Raw genomic sequence first — 27,022 nt, 5'->3', positions numbered from 1 at the left:
TAGAGAAATTTATCTAATGCCCTAGCACTGAATTCATTGTTGCTCGCCAGCCAATCGTACAATCTGACGACACGATGGAGAATGCTTAGGTGCGCTATAAAAACCCGCGCTGACGGCCAGTATGACACCTAAGACTGTCGGGAACGCTTTTGGGGGTGCTGAAAACTCCACGGTGCCCAGTAATCCTGAAATACACACAAGGAGTCCGAACCGGGAACATGCAGCCGTCACAGTGGCTGATCTACCTGGGCCTCTTGGTTGCGTTTTCTCCAGTAGGTCTAAGCGATATCACACCCCCCAAGTCCTCCGGAGGCACGGAAAACAGCGAGCAGTGCCCGACATGCGAGTTTAGAGAGCAGAGCAAGCTGCTCAGGCTGCAGGCCATCAAGAGCCAGATTCTCAGCAAGCTTCGCTTGAGGCAGGCGCCCAACATCAGCCGGGAGGTGATCAAGCAGCTCCTGCCCAAGGCTCCCCCGCTGCAGGAGCTCCTAGACCAGTACGACGTACTGGCAGATGACAGCAATGATGGACTGATGGATGAGGACGACGAGCACGTCACCACAGAGAGCATCATAGCCATGGCCACTGAACGTAAGTGGGACACGTCATCCTGTGCAGTGGACAGTATAGTGTGAGGGCAAACTTTGAACAGCATCATTGCCAATGTATAAGGGAAATATGGTAATTTTATTTTTTGTGAAATAAAAATATTCTGCTTTAGCGTTTAATTCACCACAAACGAGTTTACAGATAAAATCCAGAGACATGCAAAAGAGATTTTAAAGACGAACTAGGTATTTTTAAGCTATATATCATTGTCACGAATTTGGGGTTAAATTTCTAAGAGATTAGTTTTCACTATGTATTGGATGATTTGACTGTATTATGGTTGCATTGCAAATGTAATATTAATCGGCTTACACCCAGAAAGAAGAAAATGCCTGTAACAATTTTATAATGTACATCACTATGCGAAATATGACTTTTTCTTCTTAACTTAAATATGTATTTGTTCTCCGTTTAATATTGTATGTGAACAATTTTATTTTCAGTTTTATTTGTTGCGGTATTTGGGAACTTCTGATTAATTTCCTTCCCGTTTCCCTATTAGCTGAGCCCAGTGTGCAAGCTGATGGAAAACCAAGATGCTGCGTGTTCTCCTTCAGTTCGAACATTCAGCCCAGCCGCGTGGTCCGTGCACAGCTCTGGATACACCTGCGACCGGCTCACGAAGCTACCACGGTGTTCCTGCAGATCTCGCGCTTGCGCCCGCTCACTGAGGGTGCGAGGCACGTCCGGATCCGCTCTCTCAAGATAGATGTGAGCGCCGGGATCAGCTCCTGGCAGAGCATAGACGTGAAGCAGGTGCTGCAGGTGTGGCTGCGTCAGCCGGAGACCAACTGGGGCATCGAGATAAACGCACTGGACACCGAAGGAAACGATCTGGCTGTCACGTCCACGGAAGAGGGGGAAGAGGGGCTGGTAAGTGCTCTACAACATTTATTTTATTACCCGCTTATGCCCGGCCACAGCCATTAACTTACCAAGGGACATCTTAATATCGCAATATGTGCATATAATAACGGAGGACCGTAAATCTCCTAATATCCATTCTACACGAAGACGCATCACTGAACACTTTAGAAAGCAAGTACATTTCAACGAGGCATCTCTTCACTATTATGACATCCAGATTATCATGAATAATTTATTATTTCTGCATATTACTGTACAACTAAACGGTAGGCTGATTCAGAGTTGACTTAAAAGGTTTCAAAGGGTTTTACGGTTTGTCATGGATCAGTGAATGATTCATGGTCAGGGATATGGTGAATGGGTGAAAATGTCTCCCTAATGAATACAGCAGTTGAAATCAATAGATCTTATCAGTTGTTTTGTCCTGGTATGAACTGGGCTGCTTCACTCAACAGCAAATCTCGCCTTTACTTGTGCAATACAGCAACCCAGCCCCAAAGGTTAACATTGCCATATAAGAACTTGCTGCTGAAAGTTACATACTTTAAACTTCTCCTCATATTGTTTTTAAAATGTCTCCCAGCATTCCCTCTGCATACGTTAGCACACTGCATGGAGTATGGCACTTTCTCTTAGGTTGCTGGCATTAATCCCCTTTGCCGTCTGTCGAACGCAGCTGCCCTTCATGGAAGTGAAGATCTCTGACAACAGCAAGCGTCTGCGGCGTGAATCCGGCCTCGACTGCGATGAGAACTCACCCGAGTCACGCTGCTGCCGCTACCCGCTCACTGTTGACTTTGAGGACTTTGGCTGGGACTGGATCATTGCACCGAAGCGCTACAAGGCCAACTATTGCTCTGGGGAGTGTGAGTACATGCACCTGCAGAAGTACCCGCACACGCACCTAGTGAACAAGGCCAACCCGCGCGGCACCGCCGGCCCCTGCTGCACCCCCACCAAGATGTCGCCCATCAACATGCTCTACTTCAACAGGAAGGAGCAGATCATCTATGGCAAGATCCCCTCCATGGTGGTGGATCGCTGTGGGTGCTCATGAGCTCCAACTAGAAGCAGGGTGGGGAGGCAGGGTAGAGGCTGATGGGTGAGGGTGGGGGATAGGATGTGGGTTGGGGGAGGGATTTGTCAGCCTGAGGGATTTCTGTGAAAAAAAGTCTTTGATCTGTGCATTAATTCAAAATGTGGTGTGTGATAGGAACAGAGGAGGTAAGGGGAAGCCTGGTGTGTCTGGGTGTGGGGGTTAGATGGAGAGGGGCTGCAAGGAGAGTACAGCACATACTGCTACACATACATGATTTACACACCCCCTGCCCATTCAGTCCCACCCCAGCTTCCCAAGCTCACACCAACAACCTTACAAATATGTGAAAACTGATAATAAAATGCTTGGTGTTTGTTTGGCAAGGAAAACTAAAAAAATGTTGAAAGAGCCTGCTGTCTAGGAACCCCCCCCACCCCACAACCATGTCAAATTTTTCCCAACTTACTGTCTTTATGGGTGCATGTTGTCCTGTATGAACCCCCAGAGAGACAGTAACACACACAGCCACACACACGCAAACAGCGCCTCCTAGCACACCACCTTTGGAATACACTGCCGCTGACATTTCTGTGTCGGACACACCTCCTGTTCGTTTCATTATACTTACAAGGCAAGCTTCCTGATTACAATATCCACTATGTGCCATACACAGCTGAGTTACTATGGTTAATCAGTGCTATTGGAGAGAATGACTTGAATTTGTGGCTTTCTGAATGCAGTTGACACTTTGAGATGTGTACATGGCAGAGATGTTGTAGAAACACTCCTGTCTCTGCCCGTCCAGTGGTACAGTTTGCACTACGGCAGACCAATGGACAGAATTGGTTGCTACAGAAGTTGTAAAAACTGATTTTTATATGTTCGCTAATTTCTATTGTATGCAATGCAGAATTGTATTGTATACAATGCAGTTGTTTCCATTACCTGTTCCATTATTTTTTAACCAATAATGCATAAATCCTTTAACTAGCAGATAAGAACAGAAATGATGTACAATAACAAATCTGTAATATGTAACTAATAAAGGTGCTTGCTTTTGAGTTGAGCTCTTTTTTAAAAAATCAAGTTTTCTTGAGCATTCAAAATGAACTCTCCCCAGGTAAAATCTGGCTTGGTTTCAGTGTCATTTGAAGATTCCATCCATCCATCCATCCATCCATCCATCTTCAGTACTGCATATTCGGTTTAGTGTAGAGGATAGCAAGGTAACACAGAAATGATAAAACACATAGAACACTTGGTGTGTGGCTTCACATTCAGAGCAGCAGATATGTAATCAGTATGAAGCTCTTAATAAGAAAACAGCCTTCCCTCCTTATGTAAATTATTATAGATAACACAAGTGAAAGCCAGCTGCTGTGATTAATGAAATATGCCAGGGGTGTGTCAGCATCACACCCATGGCACTGACTGAATGACCTTTGGGTAGGCTGTGTATCTTTTGGATTTTAGTTCAGTCACACTCCAAACTGTGAAATTAAGCTTCTCAACTTTTGTTTTTCTTAAGCACTGGCTGGGGGGGGGGGAGTAGTTGATAAGGAAATCACCTGTCGTTTACGATCATGCACATTGTACATCCTAGTGGAGGCAGGCCACTACTCACGGCCAATAATGATATAATGTTCTTTCCAGCCTTGACTCCGTCAAGTAAGGATGTCATAAACCACTGAAACACATAACACAGTAGCAGATGGCTTAGTGCAGTCCATCATTCGCTAACCGTCACTGAACATAGCAACTAAAAGACCCAAAAGTCAGTTTACGTTAATGCTGCATTTTTAATACCAAATTCTACTCTACCCCTCCAGTAGGGGGTGGCCTATGCAATATTACATGCAACCTACATTCTTACCTGCAGTGAGTGGGGCTGCTGTCATAACTACCATTGATATTGGTACAAATTTACAGGGAAATATAATAACATAATAATAATTTTCAAGGTCATTTCTTGAGATGAAAGCCTTTCAATTCCTGATGATACTTAGAAGTTGTTTGTTTCTCAAGCCAATAAAGACCATCTGTTCAGGACATAATGCACTTCTACACACAGATCTGACCAGTATGTAAAATTAGACGCACCTGGGAATGAAATGACTATACAAGAATTTCCAGATGGTGGTTAAAACTCATTCCTGTGGCTGCTGGGATAAATGGTTTCTGTATACACCTTTAATGCTGAAACAAACAGGCAAAGTTTCCAAGGTGGCTGGTTAGACAATTTTTTTTGGAGTTTTACAATGAATCTTTTTTACTTTTTCTTTTGAAATAATCCTTAATAGTTATTCACTTCAAACACATATGAGGAAGGCTTTGTTCAGCCTTGATCCATCACCTGGATCAAACACCACTGAGTGAGAGTCTTGGCTACTGCTTGTAACTGCCAACATCACTGCAGGGTTTGAAACATGACTCCATCCATGAGTGACTCTTTAAGGGGGCATCTCTGCAGCTTGGAGGGGCTTCTGTCAGCATGCATGGGAGCAGAAGGGCAGTCGGTGCTTCAGCAGACTTTTTCTGTGAAAAAGACCTGGAACCATTATGACTATAGAGTCATTATGTGCTTTTACAATACAATATTGGTCATTATTTGGTCTCTGTGAGCCCCTGAACATCTTGTTTACCCAACACCATTTTAAACGTATCATGAGTGTCCCCTGGGGGTATATACAGCAGGTATATAATTCTACAGAACAAGAAAGTGGGGCTAAGGGACTTCTATGGCGGTGAATACTATCTATGCGATGAGGACCGAGGACTGAATGGGGGGGGGGGGGGGGTAGGAAAGCCACTTCCAGCTGTAAGTAAATAAATGGAATAGGGAGAGGACAGTGGCCCGTAAAGGATGCAGACACACAGCTGCCGACAGCTGCCTGTTGTCGGCAATGATGAATTTACCCTGAACAGCTTTGCCCGTAACGAGGCCACATTTTTCCACCCTCCGAGGGAATGTGCGTATTTCCCGAGGCTGCACTAACCCCCGTGAATCCACAACGTGATGAATGGCATTGCAAACCTGCAGGAAATCAGGCCTGGCTTGGGACCTTGTGCTCCACATACATTTAGCTGAAAAGATATATTCACCACAGTAACAATTTTGACAGTAGGCAGGACGCAGTTATCGAGCAGCTGATCCATCTCCTGCACCTGACGGGCCTTTTTTTACAAGACACCTTTACGACAGTATTTCATTTAAACACACCAGGCTGAGCCCAGGGCCGTTGCAGGGCCGTTAAGGCAGTGCTCCCATGACGCAGTGCTGACAGGGATTGAGGATGGATCTCCCCCTGAGGAGGCTCGAGGCCAGCACCCGTTTCCTCATGTCATCGTGAAGCCGAAACGGCAGCCAGACACAGCCTCTGTCAAGCATCTGTCAAAAGGGCTATATTTCAATATTTCTGGGAGTGGGGGTGTGGCGCCGTGTAATTGGGACATTTCGATGGGTACATAATGTCCTGTGAACAATTACAAGGTGCCTAACAACTACAAGATAAGTGAATAACAAGGAGGGAGAGGCAAGCTTACAGAATAGGCCCTTCACAGCCTAGATCATGGAAAACATATCAGCAACAAGAGTAAAGAATTTGAATTTCTCACACATATAACTATGGGCATCCCCAATTCATAGCCACTTGTACAGATTCTGTGTAATGAAGATGTAAGCCTGTGAAATAGAGATGACACTCTCTAATGGAGATGACTCTCTGTAATCGAGAGGACTTTGTGTAATAGAGATGAATCTCTGCTGTGGACATGATTCTCTGTAATGACACTATGTAACAGAGATGACTGTCTATAATGGCGATGACTCTTGTAATGGTAAAAACAGGTTTTTGTCCTCTAGTTTCCATGTTCCAATGAAACATTCCCCACTTTATTCCACTTTATTAGGAGTTTGGTGTAAATAATGCAGAGATAACTCTCTGTAATGGAGATGAGCCTGTAAAATAGAGATTATTCTCTCTAATGGAGATGACTCTGTCTATTAGAAATGACTCTGTGTAACAGAGATGTCCACTCTCTTTATGGCCGGTCGGCTGAATAGCTCTCTGTTCAGGGTGTGACTCTGGTCTCTGTCTTTGAATCATTTTGTCTATCAGCAGAAAAAATTGCACCTGTCATCTTGGCACCAAACCAATCTTCACATCATTAATTTATCTGACTGCAATATTCATGGCGGAAATTGAGAGCGCAGTCCTCATCAAGTGGAAATGCAGGAGCATGAGGATATTAATGATATCAGGTCTAAATCTTAGGGGAGGACTATTAAAATCCCTCGGCCTGCTGCTTCAATTAGTAAAGTTTTCATTGGCATGGCACAGCTATGGTTACACAGCATCAGCAAATAGTTCCTGGGTCTGAAAATCATTATGGGGACGATTTGGAAAAGTGAGACTTCCTGCAGTCTGTTAGTATGTCAGGAACACCTTTTTAATCTCTCCTCCTGGTGAGAAGCAGGCTCCGTCAAGTAAGGATGTCATAAATATCAATGACCCCATTAACTGACCATCACCACGGTGACAGAGGCGGGTGACTCAGTGGAGAAGGACCTAATTCACCACCCCTCAGTCAGAATGGTAGGAGGGTCAGTAACATTTAACATAACCTCAGAGTAACCCCAGTCTCTGCTATGCAGAACCTGTAAATTGAATCTGTATTGGTGGCTAATTAAATGATATACAAATACCTGTGTAAAGTAACCTTGCATTAAAGCATCCGTGACATGATTCCTCTGAACATGGATAACATTCCTGGGTGCAAAGGAGCAAAGCTTTAGTAGACAGACATTAGCCCCAGAATGGGGTCCTGAGTGTTGAAAACAGAGGCACACTATCCCCTCAAGGGAAACAGCGTGCTAATTAATTACGTACATGTGTGTTTTTATTTGTTCAGTTATTAGCCATTAAAGGGCATGTGGAGTTAGGTGCAGTATATTTGAGCTTTTAAAGGTCTTTCTTTCACGCTCCATGAAAATGTCTTTGGATGGGATCCGTTTATTGTGCTTCGGGGAAGCCAGCTATCGCTTCACCGCATAAATCTGAGGCTAATAAAGCCTCTGAAGAAACTGTGCAGACGGTGGGGCACAATTTATGCTTCCTGTCAGCTGCCGAGCTTCTCAAGGGCCCCACACAGTAAGCATTAAGGCCGATCATCAGAACCGGAAGAGAGTCCAATCCGGACCCCTGGTACCACTACTACTCAAGGGCCCCACACAGTGAGCATCAAGGCTGATCATCAGAACCGGAAGAGAGTCCAATCCGGACCCCTGGTGTCACACTTCTCATTGGCCCCACACAGTGAGCATCAAGGCCGATCATCAGAACCGGAGGAGAGTCCAACCCGGACCCCTGGTGCCACACTTCTCATTGGCCCCACACAGTGAGCATCAAGGCCAAGCATCAGAACCGGAAGAGAGTCCAACCCGGTCCCCTGGTGCCACTGCTTCTCAAAGGCCCCACACAGTGAGCATCAAGGCTGATCATCAGAACCGGAAGAGAGTCTAACCTGGACCCCTGGTGCCACACTTCTCATTGGCCCCACACAGTGAGCATCAAGGCTGATCATCAGAACCGGAAGAGAGTCCAACCCGGTCCCCTGGTGCCACTGCTTCTCAAAGGCCCCACACAGTGAGCATCAAGGCCGATCATCAGAACTGGAAGAGAGTCCAACCCGGTCCCCTGGTACCACTGCTTCTCAAGGGCCCCACACAGTGAGCATCAAGGCTGATCATCAGAACTGGAAGAGAGTCTAACCTGGACCCCTGGTGTCACACTTCTCATTGGCCCCACACAGTGAGCATCAAGGCCGATCATCAGAACCGGAAGAGAATCCAACCCGGTACCCTGGTACCACTGCTTCTCAAGGGCCCCACACCGTGAGCATCGAGGCAGTTTGTCAAAACCGGCAATATCCGATTCAGTCCTCTGGTACCACAGCCTCTCAAAGAATCCACTGGCGTGACAGAGGATTCATTCAAGCTGACAGAGTCTGACCTGGTACACGGTACCACAGGGTAGGGTTAGCGCTTGTTCATTTATGTGATTGGATGCGATTCTACAACAGCCTATTATTATGTACAGACTTTATATACAAATATGCAACAAAAAATTGTAATAACGGCCATCCATCCATTTTCCAAGCTGCTTATCCTACTGGGTCGCGGGTGGTCCGGAGACTATCCCGGAAGCAATGGGCACAAGGCAGGGAACAACCCAGGATGGGGGGCCAGCCCATTGCAGGGCACATTCACACACCATTCACTCACACATGCACTCCTACAGGCAATTTAGCAACTCCAATTAGCCTCAGCATGTCTTTGGTAATAACAGCCATTCTTTTATTAATTTAGATTAGTATTTACTGATTATTAAACCCATATTTACATACAATCTTATTTAAGCAGATTAAGTATGACTGGAGCACAAGTGCATTACAGCAGTAAATAATATTGGTACTTAATCGCTGACCATGGGTCGAGCTCCTCGGCTCGAAGCATTGTTGTTGCTTAAGTGACTTGTAGCAATTTCTTTGCCTTTATAGTTTGTCAATTTTATTTATTTTCTGACAATTTTTGCATTGATTTTCTACTGTGATTTTAATTCCATCACATCCCTTGATTAAAAAAGAAGCACCTTTCCGAATGTTAATCTGTGACATCATGACTAACCATAATAATGTGGACGCCAATTCCCTTCAATGCGTAGGGGTTTTTGGGACCACTTCCTCATCTGAGGCCTGTCTTGGCTGATTTGAGTGAGTGAAAACAGCAACTCTGCTCCAAAAAATCCAGCGTAAACATAAACAGTTGCTGGAGCCTGCCCAAGCACAAGAATTTGACTGTCTCATTTCAGACATTGCATTGGTGTCCTTAGGAGAGTGCTTATGGGAACAGGTGCTCCGTGCTGCTGGACAGTGAGTCCAGCTAGCCGCTTCATCTTAAGGGCTTTGCCAAAGTCAACAGCTCTGCCCATCCCCCTCCCCCTTGGCTTTGGGGTCATGCTGCTAGATTATGGCAATTCAGGACATCTTTAGCTGCCCCTGTGAGAAAAGGCAGTCTAGTACAGTTCTGTGGGCCCTGCATGAGTAGCGGAGAGCTGCCATTCTGATGTCAAGCTCATGACGATGGCTACTGAAGGCGATTCACAAAATTGTAATTTATTAATGGACATTTAATAAATCTGGACATTAATACAGTGCATAGAAAAAAATTATTCATCAATAGAATTAAAACAACGTTTTTTTTAATGAGAAACCATCAAATAAGGCTTTCAGTTTCAAGTTCAGTGAGAGTAGGAGCAGGACGGGTGAGAAGGAGGCCAACTCTCCCATCCAGCTCAGCAACTCGTGGGGGCATCCTGCTCCATCTCTGGAACCTTGGCCAGTGGATGGAAGAATGGGCGTCCATGCAGGCAGGTGTGGCGTGTGGTGCCCAGTTGCCGGTCCAGCCGAGACAGGGTGTCCCTCACGTCCTCCCGGGACAAACAGAGGGGAAGCTGCCGCACAAGGCGCACTGCCTCTCCCTTCATATGCGTGTCAGCAGGCATGCCGGACCACGTGTGGGGTGGAAGGGGGCAGAAGAATCATTAACCCTCAGAGCTACACTACAAGCGTCAGCTACAATTTTATTTATTCAGCAAATGTTTTTATCCAAAAGCCAGTGCCTGGAGCAATTGGGGTGTGGGGCCTTGTTCAACGGCCCAATGATGAAATCACTTTACTGAGATTTTCCTGGGATTTAAACCAGTGACCTTCTGATCACAGGCACAGTGTCTTAAACAAGTCACACACTGCTTCCCAAACTTTGTTCTCTGCCCGTGGTCCCTCAAACCAGACCTGTTTCTGACGCAATCAACCGAAGCAAAAATTACTGCTGTAGCTCCCCGAAGCTCATTTACGGAGCAATATTGAACCCAGAAACAATTGCAGTATGAAAAATGAGACTGGGAGCCTCTCCTTTAACTCCAGCAGAAACAGCAGAGCTGGTGAGGTGAAGGCGCTGCATACCTCCAGGTAGCTGCAGACCTTGAGAGGCCTGCACTCCTTCACGTTCGCCACGTGCCTCTCGACCACAGCCCTCAAAATTTCCTTGAGGTCGGCTACGCCGAAGCAAGGGATGCAGTCAGCCATCGCGGCCACTTCCAGCTGCGGCTCTGAGGACAGAGGGCCTGGCCAAGAGAAGCGGAAAACAAGCATTAATATACTCTGGGCAGTAAAGTTTCTCCAGGAAAGAATAATAAATAAATATTTTGATTTACAGTTTGGGGCAACACCAAGGCAAACACACGGCATGCCAAATAGAGTGCTAAATGGCTATTACAATTTCCTCCTGGGCTGGAGATGGGTTTAGCATGAAGGCTCCAGCTCAGCCCGTCCAGGGAGGACAGGCACCGTGTTTGCGGGATCTGATATGCAGGCAGGGGCGTGCAGATGCTCCCAAGGCTCTCTGCTCCTCTCCAACACTAACAAACATTGCGGGACATTAACTAATTACAAAAGAAATTGACGGTCCCCAATGCAGAAGAAATGTTAACGATAATGCTCCAGGCATGCTTCTCTCAAATGTCTCTGCTGCATTCTGTATACAGGACAGCAGGTGGCAGAATGGTTAAGGAGAGCTGGGCTTCTTGTTCCCTGTGGTTCAGCTGAATGGCCTCAATTACCTGTCCTGCAGCATAAACAACAAAAACATGTTTTGGGTGGAGAAATGCGCCAGCTGATGGAACCAAGCGAGTTTCTCGGACTAATCTCTAAAGGGCAACAGAGTGAAGCCAAATCCCTCTCAGAGTGCAAACACTGGCCAGCTCCAGAGCCCGAGTTAACCGAGGTCACACTCAAACCTGCAGCCAGGGCCCGGGCTCCAGGGGGGATAAGGAGCACGCTTGATTTGGAGACGAGGTCATCCTAAAGCAAATGTATGCAGCAAAAAGCACCATGAACACAGCCGGAAGTGACCAGAGACCAAAACAATCAGAGGGGGAACCTGAAATCTTTATGAAGTTCAAATACGCGTGAATCTGATGATCAGCTCTATTGGTCCCATTTCTTTAAAATGTGATCCAGCACACTTAAGCGATCGCGTAACAAAGGAATGAAATGGTACATCACGCCACACGGCTTTATATTTCAGGATCTGACATAATCATCAAACAGCACAGATGGACACCAGGTTGAAACAGTTTCTCAAATCTGTTTCAGCCTGATCCAAAATGCTTGCATCCCATGAAAACGTGAACTTGATCTGCAAACCTCAGGTCCGTAATCCTCTTATTTACTAACCTACTTCTGACATTTGCTAATCATTTATGAACTATGACATTTAAAATGTCCAGCATTTTGAAATGCTCAAAATGTTGTTCTTCCAAATGAAAACAGGCAAACCCAGAGACCTTTAAACAGCAGGATAAAAGCAGCTTGATGTGAAGGAGGAATGACCCCCCCCTCCCCCATAACACCATTTTTTTAGAGGTGGGTGGAGGCTGTTAATTCATCCCAGAGACAAAGTGGTGAAGTCCCAGCAATAAAGCCTTAGATGATAAAATGACACACTCAGCAGATTTACAAAATGTTCTTTATCCATTCTGGAAACATTTACTGCACCTTAAATCACATATCACATGCAATTTTAGCAATACCATTTCCTCATTTTTAACAGAACCTAGCAGCAATAGAATAATTAAAAAGTTATTTAATTTCTGAAATGTGATTTCAGGCGAACCGCACTGAGACAGGTTTGAGCAGTACACGGGAGGGGGGGGGGCGTTGTATGGTGCATACCAGGGATCTGCCGGATCCGGAAGCCATTGGCCACGAGCCTGGGGTCGGTAAAGTAGGTGGCCCCGCTGAACTCGGGAGGGTCCTTCTGCATGCTGCACAGAGCCCTCATGTTTGCTGGGTCGCCCAGGACACTGGGGGCAGCAGACAGCATGTGAGGGAAGCTGGTGGCATCACAGGCGGCTGGGGATCCCGGCCGTTACCTGTCAGTTAGGGTGACCGGGGCGTCCAGCAGGCGGGTGGGGATGATGTTGGTCTCCAGCAGTTTGGTGAAGAGTAGCACCTCCTCTATGCGGGACGGGTCCAGCAGCAGGAGCTGGGAGCCGCGCAGGATGACCCAGGTGCTGTGCGAGGGCAGGCGGCCCACGAGCTGCACCCCCCCTGTATCTGAGTCGATCCTGCGGTCCATTGTGGTTCTGATCAGCCTCTGCCTCAGTGCCGCCAGGCTGAAAGTGACTGGGATAGACCGCTTCTCTGGAGGGGGCTTCTTCTTACTGGGAGGTTGAAAGAACAGCTGGTCCAGGATCTGCTGGTTTGACAGAGAGGCCTTGCGTTTCTGGCCTGGACCAGCAGGAGGCGATGGCTTTGGATGCTTTTCTGAGCTGCCTCTCTCTACAGCCTGGTTTGACTGGAGGTGATAGCGCAGTAGGTCCTTTTCAGCCTTCTCCTCATACCTGGAACGGACCGGGAAGTTGGAGTTAAACCAGCAGCAGTTTAGTTTGAAAGGCATCTTTGCCTGTAGCTCAACAAGAAAGGCACTGGGCTAATATTACATAGGTCATGGGTTCAATTCCAATGATGTATATGTAAACTGTACTTCCCTCTACTGTAAGTCGCTTTGGATAAAAACGTTACATAACTATTCATAGTTATAACATAATTATTCATCGACAATAAATAATAGCTGCCCACTCAGGAGCGCTCACTGAAACATGGGTGATTATTCTAAATTGCTAATCTTCACTTAAAAGATACAAACCAGGCTAAGGGATGAAAACCTTCACTGGTTTGTGTTTAAGATCTCTTCAGGCCACTTCAATCCCGACACAATGTTTCTAAGTGGAATTAACCAGCCGAGAGTAACATAGGGAATGTTTTAAACATCAGCACTTCTACTAACGGACATTCAGTGGTAACGGTTTTCCTGGCTTGCGAAGGGAGAGGTCAGTGGCAGAAGGTACTGAAATACCTCCCATTTCACAGACAGGATCATATACAATTTACTCCGTGGGATGGGGGGGGGGGGGGGGGGGTAAAGCACAGGCTAGGGAATGTGGTAAGGGGGGAAGAGGAAGGCAGAGTGAGGAAGAGCAGAGAAAGAGGGAAGAGGCCACATTTTCCCAGAAATCCACTGCTCTGCCCAGTGGGACACAGCCAAGGACTGCGCGATAACGTGCAAGTCTATAAGCATGAGTCACTTCACATGAATGTTTTTGGAAAATGGAGATCAGGCCGCTGCAAATCTAATGGGGAACCTGTCCGTCTTCCAGCAAAGAAAACATGGAGCAAGAAGTTTACAGAAAAAAAATAATAAATAACACAATGGCGTCTGGAAAGGCGGTCATGAAAAGAAGCGTAAATCAGGGGGTGACAGAGGAGGCAAACAGACTGGTGCTTTGCCCTGAACGTCTGAAACGTCTATCACACAGGGAACCTTCATCAAGAAAAGGGAGGGGGGGGGCAGTGTATCATGCAGAACCGCAGGGTTTATATGGGAAAGTGTGACCATTTAATATTGTGGGAATCCCACACCGAAACTCCCCCCCTCCCCCGCAGCAGAGCTGACTTTCCACGCTGTACTTTACACATGTGGCCTTTGGATGGTTTGCTATTAACATCATTATCATCTAGTTAATTAACTGAAATCATAGCAATCCAAACCAAACTCACTTCTTCCTTTCTTGCACCCCCAGGTTCTTCCATCTCTCCTCCAGGGCGGTGCTCATGTCCTGCTCGCTGGCATCGGGCTTCTCCCGCTGGACAGCAGCCCGGTTCTCCTGCTCGAACATGGCGCTGGCCGATAGGGGCTGGCGCACAGTGCGGTTGCTGATCAGGTCATAGGCTGTGAGCTTGGCCGCCTTCTTAGGTTCCGGTGCTGGAACATGGACCCTCACGGGCGAGACGGCCTGCCCCGTGTCCGGGTCCAGCAGCCCACGGCCCATACTCCAGCTCGCAGGGGAGACCTCAGGGACACAGCTACTGCTGTTCCGACCTGGTTTGGGTCGGTCCTCCAGGTCTGGCTCTGACACCCCGGTGACATTCGTGATGCCATCCTCGCCAGTCAGAGATAGGTTCAGCTCAAAGCTGCATGAGCTGTTGATGACCCAGTCCTCTGACGAGGACGAGGAACTCGTGTTTGCCGACCTGCTGGCGGTGTTTTCGCTCACAGGTTTCTCGCACTCAGAATGCTGGTCCGATGGTGTGACCTGGGCCATGTCATCAACCCCAGGGGGCCTCGGACAGTCAGCGGTGGTTTGGCACACGGGACCTTCCTCCACTCTGCAGTCAGGATCTTTTGGGACAACAGGGGGCGGCCCACTGGACTCCGCGCAATAGAGTAATGTCAGCATGGATTCCAGGGCCAATAAAACAGCTTCCTGAAAACAGCAGGCAAGGAGTCTCTGTTCATATTGGAGGACATCAGTATACCAAGCTCACTTGAACAAGACTGGCAAGGAACTGAACCTCCATGTACATAAGGGTGTGGCTTACAGTGAGGGTGTGGTACCTTGCACTGAAGCATCACTTGGGTCTTGTCAGGGGTGAGGTTGACATCGACGGCAGAGGCAGTGACAGTGACACTCAACAGGAGCGCAGGGTAGCGGCTGGGGGCTCCTTCCCCGCCAACATGGGCCCCGTACTGTCGCTTCAGCAGCTACCGGATTGAGCAAAATAGAGTGAGACATGGCAAGTGCCAGAAATCAGACGTGTGAAGACCCCATGCCCACACTTCCGGCCCTGTGCCCCCCCCCAAACCCCATGTCCCAGGCCCCATGCAAACACACAGGTTCCACGCCACCGGCCCCGCAATCCTCTCCCCCCCAAAATCCATGCCCTCACTCAAGCCCCACACCTCAGGCCCTGCGCCCCTGCCAAAACCCCCCAGGTCCCATCCTACCTTGAGAATGTCTCTGTGGTGGACAGGTCTATTGTTAATGAACACGAACGTGCGGTCAGGTGTAGTGGAGCTCATCAGGCTGGGGTTAGAGCCAGGTTTGGGGAAGAATCCTTCCAGAACGATCTGTGGAGAGCGGCGAAGAAATGACATGACACCAGCATTCCCGGTCTGGGACTCCATGCTGATGCCCCCCCGCTGTGACCTCTCATTTAATTGCAGCCCCTGTGTGGAATGTCATGGCCCGGTCAGGTAGCGATAGTCTGCTCTCCAAATTGGACTGCTGAAAGGCAGGTTCTGGGCTGACCCAGACAGCAGCACGTGCTGGCCTCCCGAGCCTGAGCCCGTCTCTTCTGGTAGCATCTGTTTTGCCAGTTAGACGGCTTGCGAAATCCACGGGTCAGCTAACGCAGGTGAACCCAACACCCCCAGCTCTGATGCGAAGAACACCTTTCCCGGGCGACCTTTACACGAGCGGGTCGCGTCCTGCTGCCTGTCGGAAATCAGCCTCCTGCGCCGTACCTGCGCACCGCCCGGAAGGAACACAGTTTGGCTCTGCAGAAGCGGCGTCGAGCGGAAAACCGCGCCGGCGGATGACTGATTACTCAAGCAGACCACTCAGGGGAGGAGAAAATAAAATAAATAATCATACTAAACCATAAATTAGCATCTCAGGGTGGGAATTCCTAGAATTGTTGAAATATAATAAATTGGGGACAGAAACACATCCTTGTCTGGTAAAGACTTTCTGGAGTTTCGGACATAAGCAGAACCTGTGATACATACGCAGGAGCACAGAGTTAATTGCAGGGGGTTAGGGCACATCTGAAATAACGTCTAAACAAACAGAATATTCCCATGTGAACCAAACTGAGGGTTTAACAGAGCACAACTGTAGGCATGCACGACTGCATAATGATTCAAAAATCCCACAACTCCCAGTTTCAATCGTGGATTCTGTAGCTCTGAAGGCCAGTCTTGCCTGTATGCGAGTGGCCATGATATTCACCAACTGAGGGCGCATATCGACTAGCGGGTCACATGGAAGACAGTTAATCAAGTGACAACCTTGTGTGGCATTAAGGACATCTGACCCCATCACCATGTCCGGCGAACACGAAGGAATGCACTAACTAAAGAGAATATTCAGACTAAGATATATTTAATACCCAGCAAAACCATAGAGATTTCACAGACATTTGGAATATACCTGTGAAAACCTGAGTGAAATTCCTTGTCAGTGATGTTGTCAAAAGTACATTAGACAGCAGCACAGCTTCTCCATGACCTCCAACTGACCTCTGGCTGCTCCTGCCGATGCTGGAGAGGCACCATGGAAGCCACAGTGCTGGTTCCCAATGCCGCCATCAGGGCTGTTCGGTGATCCGATGCCTTGGCCTTCAGCCAGACCACCGCCTGCAATGACACACAGGGAAAAGGTCAAGCTGACAGCCACAGCATGCACGTACAGACAGAGGACATGTGTGGGTCAGCAGGGGGAATCCAGCAAGACAACCATTCCAAGGGGATCCCGCCTTACATGTGGGCAGGAACTTAGCATGGCCCTGGTTTCCAAGCATGCACACATCACTCTCCACCCAAACTGGTACGACATAAGCGTTACTGCAAATGATCATGTTCGTGTGACCTTTTCTGACCAATAGTCTGCAGGAGTCCCTGAATAAGGTGCTTAGTTATTATCTTCAAGGTTCAAGTTTTTTGTTTTTACAAACCTGCAGCAGCAATGACTGAAAAACAGGCCATTGACAGGGGTCCCAAAACCAAGGAACCAAATGAATATCCTACTTCCTGTACAGTACACCTCCCACGAATCTCACTTCAAAGTCTGCTGCAAGCACCTCACTTCCTGACATGCTCTGATCATTAACAACTACCAATTAACCAAGCAAAACTAAATCAATAGAAATATGAGTGAAAATTTTAACAGTGTCACCCTGGCTGGAAAAGTATCCATCATCCAATAAATGTTCAGATGCACGAGGACCCCTTGTGGCAGGAAGAGATGCTGCATGGGGAAAGGAACCTTCTGTGGCAGTAAATTAGGTCACCCCTGGTAAAAATATAGACATGGATATCACATGGACCCTCTGGGCCAATCAGCTGCTTTTATTTCAGGCAGCCTGCATTCTGGAAGTTAAATACAATGTCTTCCTCCCTCCAGTGACCACAGAAGCTCACAGCTGAGTAAGGAGGTAACGGTTGAGTGGAAACGGTAGGAGGCAGGACCTTGTTGTGTGTCAGTAGTACTCTAAGAGCTGGCTTGATGATGCCGTAGGCCATTAGCAGTTCCTGCACCTTCCTCAGCTCCTCCTTGCACTTCTTAGTACTAGAGTAGAACTGCCTCCTCACCGGGAGGTTCTTAAAGAGCTTGAAGACGCTCACCGTGGTACCTGAGGGAGGGGGGCAGGATTTTAATATGAAGAGCCACGATAGCTCAAAAAAAAAAAAAGCTGCAAGAAAAAGAAGCAAATCTGAATACATGTTTAAATGAAAAGCAAAGCCAAACCCTGGCCAAGATGAGACGGCTTCCTGGACGTGACGCTCCCATTGTGGTCCAGTGTGTACTGGGTACTGACATTGTCATCAGCTGTTTTTGTGGTCAGGATGACCTGGAGAAGAGCCACAGTGAATATAATTGGCATGGCTACATTCTAATCAGCAGGTTATTACCTTCTTTGTGCCTTGAGGGGGCGCTCTATGATACCCTTCACACTGCACATGCAGGAGGGGCCGTCTCTCACCTCAGACACAGCGCAAATTGATCCCAGAGCCTCTCCCCGGAACCCATAGGTCTCCAGGCGCTCAAGGTCACTGTGACAAGAGATCTTGGAGGTGTAATGCTTGACGGCCATCACTGGAGCATCGGCAGCTTTGATTCCACATCCATTGTCTATCACCTCTATGCGATCCAGCCCGTAGTTCTCCTGCAGCAGGGAAACAGCAAGCTTTTCACACAAGCGTGACATGACACCTACTATGGCGAGGGCCAGGGCTCTCACCATTCACACACCTTATTTCATGTCTCAAACACAATGCAAGCGTGTAGCTATAGTGTACAGCAGGGGTGTCAAACTCCAGTCCTGTGTAGCTTAGTTCTTTCCCGGTTCCACCACAAATCAAAAGCTGCATGGTAATTAGCACAAGGAAGTACAAGGAGCTGAACCAGGTGTGTTAAATGAGGGGAAACCCAAAAATGTGTAGGGTTCCGAGCGATCACTATTACATTCAAAGAAGTTTGCTACTTTCTTGAACAACCAGGAGATCTTTGGGAGATAAATGGCAAGAGTTCAAGAGAAAATACCAAGCAGACTGCCAGACAGGGCATTGATGAGAATGACCCTTTAGTAACTGAGACCATGCATGTTTCCAAAAAATATTCCCAGATACCAAAACAAACAGGCCAGCATAGGCTGAGTGTGAGAGACTCTTTGGGATGGAAAAGCATTTAGATGTTTCTTCACCAAAACACAGAGACACAAATAAAGCAATAAGCCTTGGAAACAGCTGGATTAGGGCTGCTGACGAGTCTTCCATCGCACCTCTGCCACAGACCTAAATGTCATCTGAGCAGCAGTTTAAGCAGATGGGATTTCAGCTGCAGGACCTCAGGGACCAAGAGGAAATGCAACAAGTGCTCCAGTCAACGATTTCCTGAAGATTTCTTTTTAAATGAATCATGCAAAGGTGTCTTTATAAGCAGCTGTTTTTAATAAAAGTTTAACCCAAAGGTGTCATACGCTCATGCAACCTGTCAAGAAAAATACATCCGTCCATTGTCCAAACCGCTTATCTGTCTGGGTCGCGGGGAGTTCGGATCCTATCCCGGATAGTTTTGAGCACGATGCAGAGAACAATCCAGGACAGGTGGCAGCCTATCACAGGGCACACTCACACCATTCACTCACACAGGCAATTTAGTAACTCCAATTAGCCTCAGCATGTTTTTTTTGGACTGTGGGGAGAAACCAGAGTACCCGGAGGAAACCCCACGACAACATGGGGAGAACATGCAAACTCCGCACACATGTAACGCAGGCGGAGACTCGAACCCAGGTCCCAGAGGTGTGAGGCAACAGTGCTAACCATTGCACCACCACGCCTCAACAAACGTAGATGTTCAAAAAAAAATTATATGCTGAACTTGTTTCAATGATCACGTGAGGTGAGTTACCAGAGAATCTACAGAAGCTGCATGCAAATGCTATTTCTCAGTATTTTTCGAGGTAAAACAGTAACTAAGGTTCAGGTTGTCGCCCTAGTTTAAATTTGCAGTCCTTAATCCGCAACCTGACCTCCGATACTCAACATATACAGACCCTTTCCAAAAAAATTGAATATCATGGAAAAGTTGATTTATTTCCATAACTCCGTTCAAAATGTTAAACTTTCATAGATTATAGATTCAGGGCTCACAACTTAAACGATTTCAAGTACTTAGTTGTTTATTTGTACATAATTTGGGCTTCCAGCTCATAAAACCCACGAAAACAGGAATTCAAAAAATTTGAATATTGTAAAGACATCAGCCCAAATTTTACAGGGCATGAACGTTTTAAACTGAGTGTCACACACAACTCATCTACTAAACTCAAAACACCTGCACAGGTTTCCCCAGGTGTCATTAAATTGCTTCACTTTGGTTCAGTTGTCTCAGTTAGGTTCAATATGGAGAAGACTGCAGACTTGACAACTGGCCAGAAGAGCATCATTAATACCCTCCATAGGATGGGTAAGCCACAAAAGTTCATAGCTAAGGAGGCTGGCTGTTCACAGAGTGCTGTGTCCAAGCATATCAATGGAAAGTCTAGTGAAAGGGCAAAATGTGGCAGGAGAAGATGCACCAGCAGAAGAGATGACCGTGGGCTTCAGCGGATTATCAAACAGAGAAGATTCAAGAATCTGGCAGAGATCCAGAAAGAGTGGAATGAGGCAGGAGTCATAGTTTCAAAAACCACCACATTCAGACGCATCCGGGAGATGGGCTACAACTGTCGGGTTCCTCGGGTCAAACCACTTCTGAGCCTGAGCCAACATCGGAAGCGTCTCAACTGGGCCAAGGAGAAGAAGGTCTGGACTGCTGGCCAGTGGTTCAAGGTCCACTTTTCCGATGAAAGTAAAGTATGTCTTTCATTCGGGACTCAAGGTCCAAGCGTTTGGAGGAAGACGGGTGAGGAACAGAACCCAAGCTGCCTGAGGTCCAGTGTCAAATATCCACAGTCAGTCATGATTTGGGGTGCAATGTCCTGTACAGGTGTTGGTAAACTCTGCTTTCTTAAATCCAAGGTCACCGCAATAGTCTACCAGAATGTTTTAGAGGACTTCATGATTCCTTCTGCTGAGGATCTATATGGAGATACAGATTTCATCTTCCAGCAGGACCTAGCCCCTGCCCATACCACCAGAAGCACCAAAACCTGGTTTGGTGGCCATGCCATCACAATGCTTGACTGGCCGGACCTAAACCCCATTAGGAATCTAAGAGGTATTATCAAGAGGAAAATGAGGTCCACCAGACCCAAAAACAAGGAAGAGCTGACAGCAAGCATCAGAAATCTGGGCTTCCATAACTTCCAGGCAATGTCACAGGCTGATTGCCTCAATGCCACGGCGCATCGAGGCAGTGATTAAGGCAAAGAGATTCCCAACCAAGTATTGAAGATTGACATATCGTTTTGAAAGTACCATATTTTCATTGATTTGATGTGATCCTATTTTTTTTTTTCTGCAAAAACTGAGAAGTAAATGGTGATGTCTTCACAGTATTCTAATTTTTTGAATTCCTATTTTCGTGGGTTTTATTAGCTGGAAGCCCAAATTATGTACAAATAAACAACTAAGTCCTTGAACTCGTTTAAGTTGTGGGCCCTGAATCTATAATTTATGAAAAATTAACGTTTAATGGAATTATGGAAATAAATAAACTTTTCCATAATATTCTAATTTTTTGGAAAAGGTTTGTAATTGTTCAAAAATGGTGGACGTCACGTAAGATGCACGGAGGTATGAAAATGTTCTGTGAACTCATTACCAGCTTCACGTCGACGCTCGAGGCACCGGCGTCCAGTGAGTTCTCCACCAGCTCCTTGACCACGCTGACCACAGAGGTGATGACCTGAGAGCTCGACAGCAATCGCACAGTTTCTGCAGGCAGCTGCTTCATTTCGTCTAACAGACGGTCCTGCGAAAACCATGGACACCTGCTGAAAACACATGCGGCCGTACGCACCGCGCTCCCAGGCTGAAGTGCATCCTGGTCTACATTCCCGTAATCAAAGAACAACTTTGCACGAGGAAAGAAGCGATCTAGCTGTAACATGCACGGAAAGCAATCAATAAAAAAATAAAGGCTTAGCCCTGTGATTATGCATGCTGGACATTTTATTGTAATACATCGCTGCATTTTGGCAGAGCAGCTAGGTCAGACATTTGGCAATCCACAGAATTCGTGCAAATAGCCAGAAAAACAAACTGAAGATCGCACTCACTCATCAGCAGCATCGATACACATAACTCCCTCTCTTAAGAGACCCCGGTAGCTCACGGGTTTGTTTGTTTTCTGAACATGGCTCGTGCGCGGTATCGGCGGGTACCGGAAGTCCAGTTGCAAATTGCACTCTGGCGGCGTGCAGCGATTGGCCGCGCCACACACCACTCACCTTAGAATGATCCGCCTCTTCCGGCCAACGTGATCATAGACAAGGAGGAAAACTAAGAGGGTAGGCGACGCTGGGACGGGGTGGGGAGAAAAAAAAGGCAGTAGCTTGGCCTTTCTTTATTACAGTATCGGCGAAAAAGGAACAGTGCTTATCAACAAGAGTAATTGCCGTGGAGCTCCTGTGAGTATGTGTGTTAATCTGCCCCCAGTTGCCGGATCTCCTGTAAATGCAGCGTTGTTTTTAGATGGAGGGTCGCGTATTCGTCTATGATGAAGCCCCAGTGAATTCAACTGGTGTTGATTAAAAAACAGCCAGATTGCATAAAAAATACTGCGTGTCAGACATCAAGCTGGGGTCGGAACTCCAGGGGACCGTAAGGAGCTGCGTTTATCATGCGGCGCGATTAAAGCTTATAATAACGGCCCGGAGAGCAGTGTTACAAGACCGCCTCTGGTTTAATGAAGTCGAATTGGCCGCTGGCACCCCCCAGATAGAGGCTGTCCTTTAAGCATCGCCAAGTTTTTAGAATGTACTTTGCATGGCGCACCCCCTCCTAGAAACTCCTCCACCAGCGGTTCGTTACTCAAAGCTGTTCCGCCGAGCTTTTTTGTCTGTTCCCCGCCTCTGGCTTTTTCATTATGATTAATTATTAAGTCAACATGCAGTTTGTCACCGCCTGTTATACCTTACACAGGTAGATGTTTTTCTAGAGATTGTCTGAGTTGTCTGTTATTGTAATATTGCATATAGTCCTGCAACTATAATTATACGTCATTGATTTATGGCCTGTGTGTTTTTTGTAGACGTGCCGTTATTGATCAAAGACGGTTAACAATGTTTGGGCAGTATTATTTAAAGCAAGTTACTGTTACAACCAACACTGGAACAGAGCATGCATAATAAAGAAACTGGTGTTTTGCAAAAGATTATTCATTTTTGACCAAGCATTGGTCAAAAGTTAATGCTGTGCCCCTTCACCCCTTCCCCAGTAACACGCACCATGAATGTAGGTGTGGCCCACAGCGAGGTGAACCCTAATACACGTGTGATGAACAGCCGGGGCATCTGGCTGACGTATGCGCTGGGTGTGGGGCTCCTTCACGTCGTGCTCCTCAGCATCCCGTTCTTCAGCGTTCCTGTCGTCTGGACCCTGACTAATGTTATCCACAATTTGGTAGGTGACCCTCAGGGATTAGTGGAATGACTGGCGTGGCTTTGGCAGATTTTGGCTTTTTCTGTTGATACCTTTAGTGGCTTAGTCAATGCAGCCTTAAAATGGATAAGATGGAAAAATGTGAACAGATCTTCTGGCTGTTCAGGAATTCTTGACTCTGATAGAGTTATATGCCTTTATTTTGGGGCTGCATTTACATTATAAATTTTCATGTCTCCTCCTTGGCTTGGCCCAGTATATATTTCCCCTAAATTTGTCATCACCAGTAAAGCTTTCCTCTGCCTCTTGTGTGTCCGTAGGGGATGTATGTTTTCCTGCACGCTGTCAAGGGTACACCCTTTGAGACTCCTGATCAGGGGAAAGCCAGGCTCCTCACACACTGGGAGCAGCTGGACTATGGTGTACAGTTCACCTCTTCCAGAAAGTTCTTCACAATCTCACCAATCATTCTGTAAGTGTTTCATGTAATATAACAACTTGCTATCGATCACACAGAAACCTGTGACATTTTCAAAATGGATGTTATTTCTGTAAAGTCATGAACTTCAGAACCTTATTTTCGTTAATGAGATTCAATTATAAAATCGTCAACTTCCCACTGGTGTAGCTGCTGTAATAGCATTACATCGATTTATTTTTTTGTGCTTCATAATGAATGCTGATGTGTCTGCCTGAATTGCACTGCATGTCTTGCTGTATCTTTCAGGTATTTTCTTACGAGCTTCTACACGAAGTATGATCCTGCTCATTTTGTGATTAACACAGCTTCCCTCCTGAGTGTGCTCATCCCCAAGCTGCCACAGCTCCATGGTGTCCGAATCCTAGGGATCAACAAATATTAAAGAAGTTGGCCAATAGGGGGCGCAGTGAAGCCGTATTTGGGCCATGCAAGCCGCTATCCAGCTGTGCTTTGTATATCACAGAATGGGATCTGACGTGTTGATGGGTTAGGTGCTTCCTCTGAAGCTGCGTAGGATGGATTCTGGCAGAGATGAACAGTGTGTGCGTTACTAACTAACGTATTTAATGTTGTCACAGACCTGGGCAGGCCCAGATGTTCAACTGGTCGTTTTTCTCTTGACATATGTGATAATGATTTGTTGTTATCTCTTATTTTTCACATGTAGTGTTGCACAGTCCTTTATGGTCCTTTTATTTCCACCTTTTATAAACTTTTCAGGAGGGAAATAAAATGCCAGATGCATTTTTCACACATTATTTGTTCATCAGAGCAGGGTGCCGTGATTCTGAGACTCCGGTTACTCTGCAGCAATGGGGGGAATGATGTAGGAAACGCAGACTGATGTTGCATGGCTTCCTCAGATCTGAAAAAGAACCCGTTGGGTTTGGACTTTTTTATATGTAGTACTCTACTGAGACAATGAAATGATGGTTTAGGTTAGCAAGGCTACACTCCTGTGTTTTTTTTTTTTTAAAGGAATTACTTTATGCCGTGCTTGTGTTTATGCTTACGTAGCTGTTTTTGATTTTATAGATTATACTTCCGATACTTTTACTGAGGCCACATCCCCTTGGCTTGTTTGTAGTGTCGGTACTCTGTCAGTGCCTAACATAATAAAAAAAAATATGTGCCCTTTAAGCCTTCTCGTGTCATCCATCCATCCTCTTATTCAGTATTTGTTCACAGGTTCTATCCAGCACAGGGCAGAGGATACGAGGGGCACCTTGAACTGGATCCGAGTCTATTTACGTGCACAGTCACACTACACTGAATTTAGACATGCCAGTTCACCTAAATGCACGTCTTTGGACTGTGGTAGGTAATGTGAGTACCATGGAAGAACAGAAATTCCACAAACACAGGGCAGCGGTCAGATTGGTGGGTGTGGTGACAGTGCTGTCCACTGAGCCACCAAGCCAGCCTGCATTATTGGAATGATAATACTCAATCTGTCCATTTTAAAACATTTTACACATACTGCTTTTATTCATATATTTTACAGGTGTAGCGTTAGCAAAGCAACTTTTAATGGGTGCGAAAGCTAGACAATGTCAATAGATTTTTTTTCTGAGTATGCTATTGTAAGGTAAAGTTACTCTGGCTGTGCATTTAACTATGTTACGTATCTGCACAACCAATTGCTTGTAAACGGAACCCATTCCTAGTGTAGCAGTTTCCTGCCGGAAGTGTTCATGTGTAGCGTTTTAATCTGTTCGGGTGCTGTTGTTTAAATAGGTCGTTGTAACTTCGTAGCGGTGTTTGTGTCACGTGTGACAGTTGTACTCTCATATTTGCTTGACTGCTCTGCCTGGCACTCTGTGTTGCATGATGAGCGCCGTTCCCCATGAGCTCGCCAGGCTTTGAAAACGCACCAAGTCATGTTTATGACAGATGCTCTTCGGAGGTCCTTGCGATGTGCGCTGAGCTGTCCGGCCAGGTCCTTAGCCGGACTGGCGGGCCGTTGGCTAGTTTTGGGTGTGGAGACGAGCTGCGATGATACGGGAGCAGCCGTGGTGGACGAGGAGGGCACCGTCCTTGGGGAGTCTCTGCACTCTCAGAAAGACGTGCATCTAAAGTAGGTAGCCGGCCTGCCATCAGCGGCTTGTTTTCCATTAAATACGTATTAAGGTTTATTGCCACGTGTGTTTGACAATAGTACAAATACAGTGCAGTAAAAGACAGACACATAATACGTCATGATTGTTGTCTTTACCATACTTCTCGTAGAACTGGAGGCATTATTCCGGTAGTTGCCCAGAAACTTCACCAGGAGAACATAGCTAGAGTGGTGCAGGATGCCTTGGACAGGAGCGGCGTTGTGCCCGGTGATCTGTCCGCGGTGGCGACCACTGTAAAGCCCGGACTGGCTCTGAGCCTCAGGGTGGGTCTGGAGTACAGCCTGAGCTTTGTGCACAAGCACAAGAAGTCTTTCATTCCTGTTCACCATATGGAAGCACATGCCCTGACTGTCAGAATGATCCAGCCTGTACCGTTCCCCTTCTTGGTGCTACTGGTCTCAGGGGGGCATGGCCTCTTAGCTATGGCGAGGGGCGTTGACGACTTCCTGCTGCTAGGCCGAGCGCTGGATGAGGCCCCGGGGGACACTCTGGATAAGGTATGGTTGGCGGTGATGTCATGTCAGAAGACCTGTTCTGGCAAATTACGTCACACTCACTGATGCGACTGGATCCCCCACTCAGGTGGCAAGGAGGTTATCCCTGCAGAGCCAGCCGGAGTGGGCAGTGTGCAGTGGGGGGCAGGCCCTGGAGTGTGCGGCCAGGGCCGGTGACAGGTCCAGGTTCTGTTTCACATTGCCAATGGCCCAGCGCTATGACTGCCACCTATCCTTCGCTGGCCTCCGGAACCAGGTGACCCGAGCGATCGAGATGAAAGAGGAGGAAGAAGGTATGCTGTCTACGCAGCCGCCCAACTCCTGACCCAACCAGCACCATCTCACCCGTGTCCATCGGTAGGGGTGCGGCCGGGGGAGGTGTTGTCCTGCGCCGGTGACATTGCAGCGGCCACTCAGCATGCTGTTGCTGCCCACCTGGCCAACCGCACGCATCGTGCCATCCTGTTTAGCAAGACCAGCGGCCTTCTGCCTCAGAATGGTGCCACCCTAGTGAGTGACTTCTGAATATTCAGGTTTTCATGTGTACACTTTGTGTTCCTAACCCTAGGATGGTTACCACAGGACCTTGGTTAAGCATCGGCATAAGGAGATGAGGCTTTTCATGGTTTTGGTCACCTGTCCAGTTCCTTAGCTGTAAAGCTCCTGCTGATGCATGGG

The 27,022-nt window shown here is 47.1% G+C and overlaps 4 protein-coding genes across 8 annotated transcripts in view; 3 read left to right on the top strand and 1 right to left on the bottom strand.

Moving 5' to 3' along the window:
- Nucleotides 1-132: 132 nt before the first annotated feature.
- Nucleotides 133-3,576, top strand: LOC125751791 (growth/differentiation factor 8-like). Its single transcript, XM_049031072.1, has 3 exons — nucleotides 133-591; nucleotides 1,112-1,482; nucleotides 2,153-3,576. The coding sequence occupies exons 1-3, from the start codon at nucleotides 219-221 to the stop codon at nucleotides 2,531-2,533; spliced, it is 1,125 nt and encodes a 374-aa protein (XP_048887029.1). The 5' UTR covers nucleotides 133-218; the 3' UTR covers nucleotides 2,534-3,576.
- Nucleotides 3,577-8,848: 5,272 nt separating this feature from the next.
- Nucleotides 8,849-22,049, bottom strand: pms1 (PMS1 homolog 1, mismatch repair system component). The gene is made up of 13 exons (XM_049023441.1): nucleotides 21,926-22,049; nucleotides 21,469-21,618; nucleotides 18,182-18,364; nucleotides 17,947-18,049; nucleotides 17,667-17,830; nucleotides 16,719-16,835; nucleotides 15,423-15,545; nucleotides 15,033-15,179; nucleotides 14,195-14,901; nucleotides 12,508-12,978; nucleotides 12,308-12,438; nucleotides 10,538-10,698; nucleotides 8,849-10,053 (listed from the first exon to the last, which is right to left on the bottom strand). The coding sequence occupies exons 2-13, from the start codon at nucleotides 21,598-21,600 to the stop codon at nucleotides 9,868-9,870; spliced, it is 2,625 nt and encodes an 874-aa protein (XP_048879398.1). The 5' UTR covers nucleotides 21,601-21,618; nucleotides 21,926-22,049; the 3' UTR covers nucleotides 8,849-9,867.
- A 47-nt stretch (nucleotides 22,050-22,096) lies between these two features.
- Nucleotides 22,097-24,870, top strand: LOC125747386 (ORM1-like protein 1). Of its 3 annotated transcripts, none has more exons than XM_049022600.1 (4): nucleotides 22,097-22,156; nucleotides 23,086-23,270; nucleotides 23,570-23,721; nucleotides 24,036-24,870. In XM_049022600.1, the coding sequence occupies exons 2-4, from the start codon at nucleotides 23,097-23,099 to the stop codon at nucleotides 24,211-24,213; spliced, it is 504 nt and encodes a 167-aa protein (XP_048878557.1). In that variant the 5' UTR covers nucleotides 22,097-22,156; nucleotides 23,086-23,096; the 3' UTR covers nucleotides 24,214-24,870. The 3 variants fall into 3 exon arrangements, with proteins under 3 accessions (XP_048878557.1, XP_048878552.1, XP_048878563.1); XM_049022595.1 differs by having other exon boundaries at nucleotides 22,124-22,276; XM_049022606.1 differs by having other exon boundaries at nucleotides 22,124-22,276; nucleotides 23,977-24,870.
- A 496-nt stretch (nucleotides 24,871-25,366) lies between these two features.
- Nucleotides 25,367-27,022, top strand: part of osgepl1 (O-sialoglycoprotein endopeptidase-like 1) — a 4,815-nt gene continuing 3,159 nt past the window's right edge. For 2 of the 3 annotated variants that reach the window (XR_007399289.1, XM_049022574.1), the window contains exons 1-4: nucleotides 25,367-25,807; nucleotides 25,960-26,347; nucleotides 26,433-26,637; nucleotides 26,706-26,854. Coding sequence is in view for 2 of the 3 variants with exons in the window: in XM_049022574.1 (XP_048878531.1) it covers nucleotides 25,611-25,807; nucleotides 25,960-26,347; nucleotides 26,433-26,637; nucleotides 26,706-26,854 (939 nt within the window). In the remaining variant the exon portion in view is untranslated. Of the gene's footprint in view, nucleotides 25,808-25,959; nucleotides 26,348-26,432; nucleotides 26,638-26,705; nucleotides 26,855-27,022 lie in introns of those variants that run through there. The other variant, XM_049022586.1, reaches the window with a different exon arrangement.

Source organism: Brienomyrus brachyistius, chromosome 1 (genome assembly GCF_023856365.1).
Source record: "Brienomyrus brachyistius isolate T26 chromosome 1, BBRACH_0.4, whole genome shotgun sequence".
NCBI lineage: Eukaryota > Metazoa > Chordata > Actinopteri > Osteoglossiformes > Mormyridae > Brienomyrus > Brienomyrus brachyistius.
Note: the sequence above shows the minus strand (reverse complement) of the source record. Positions and strands in the feature narration are given on the sequence as shown.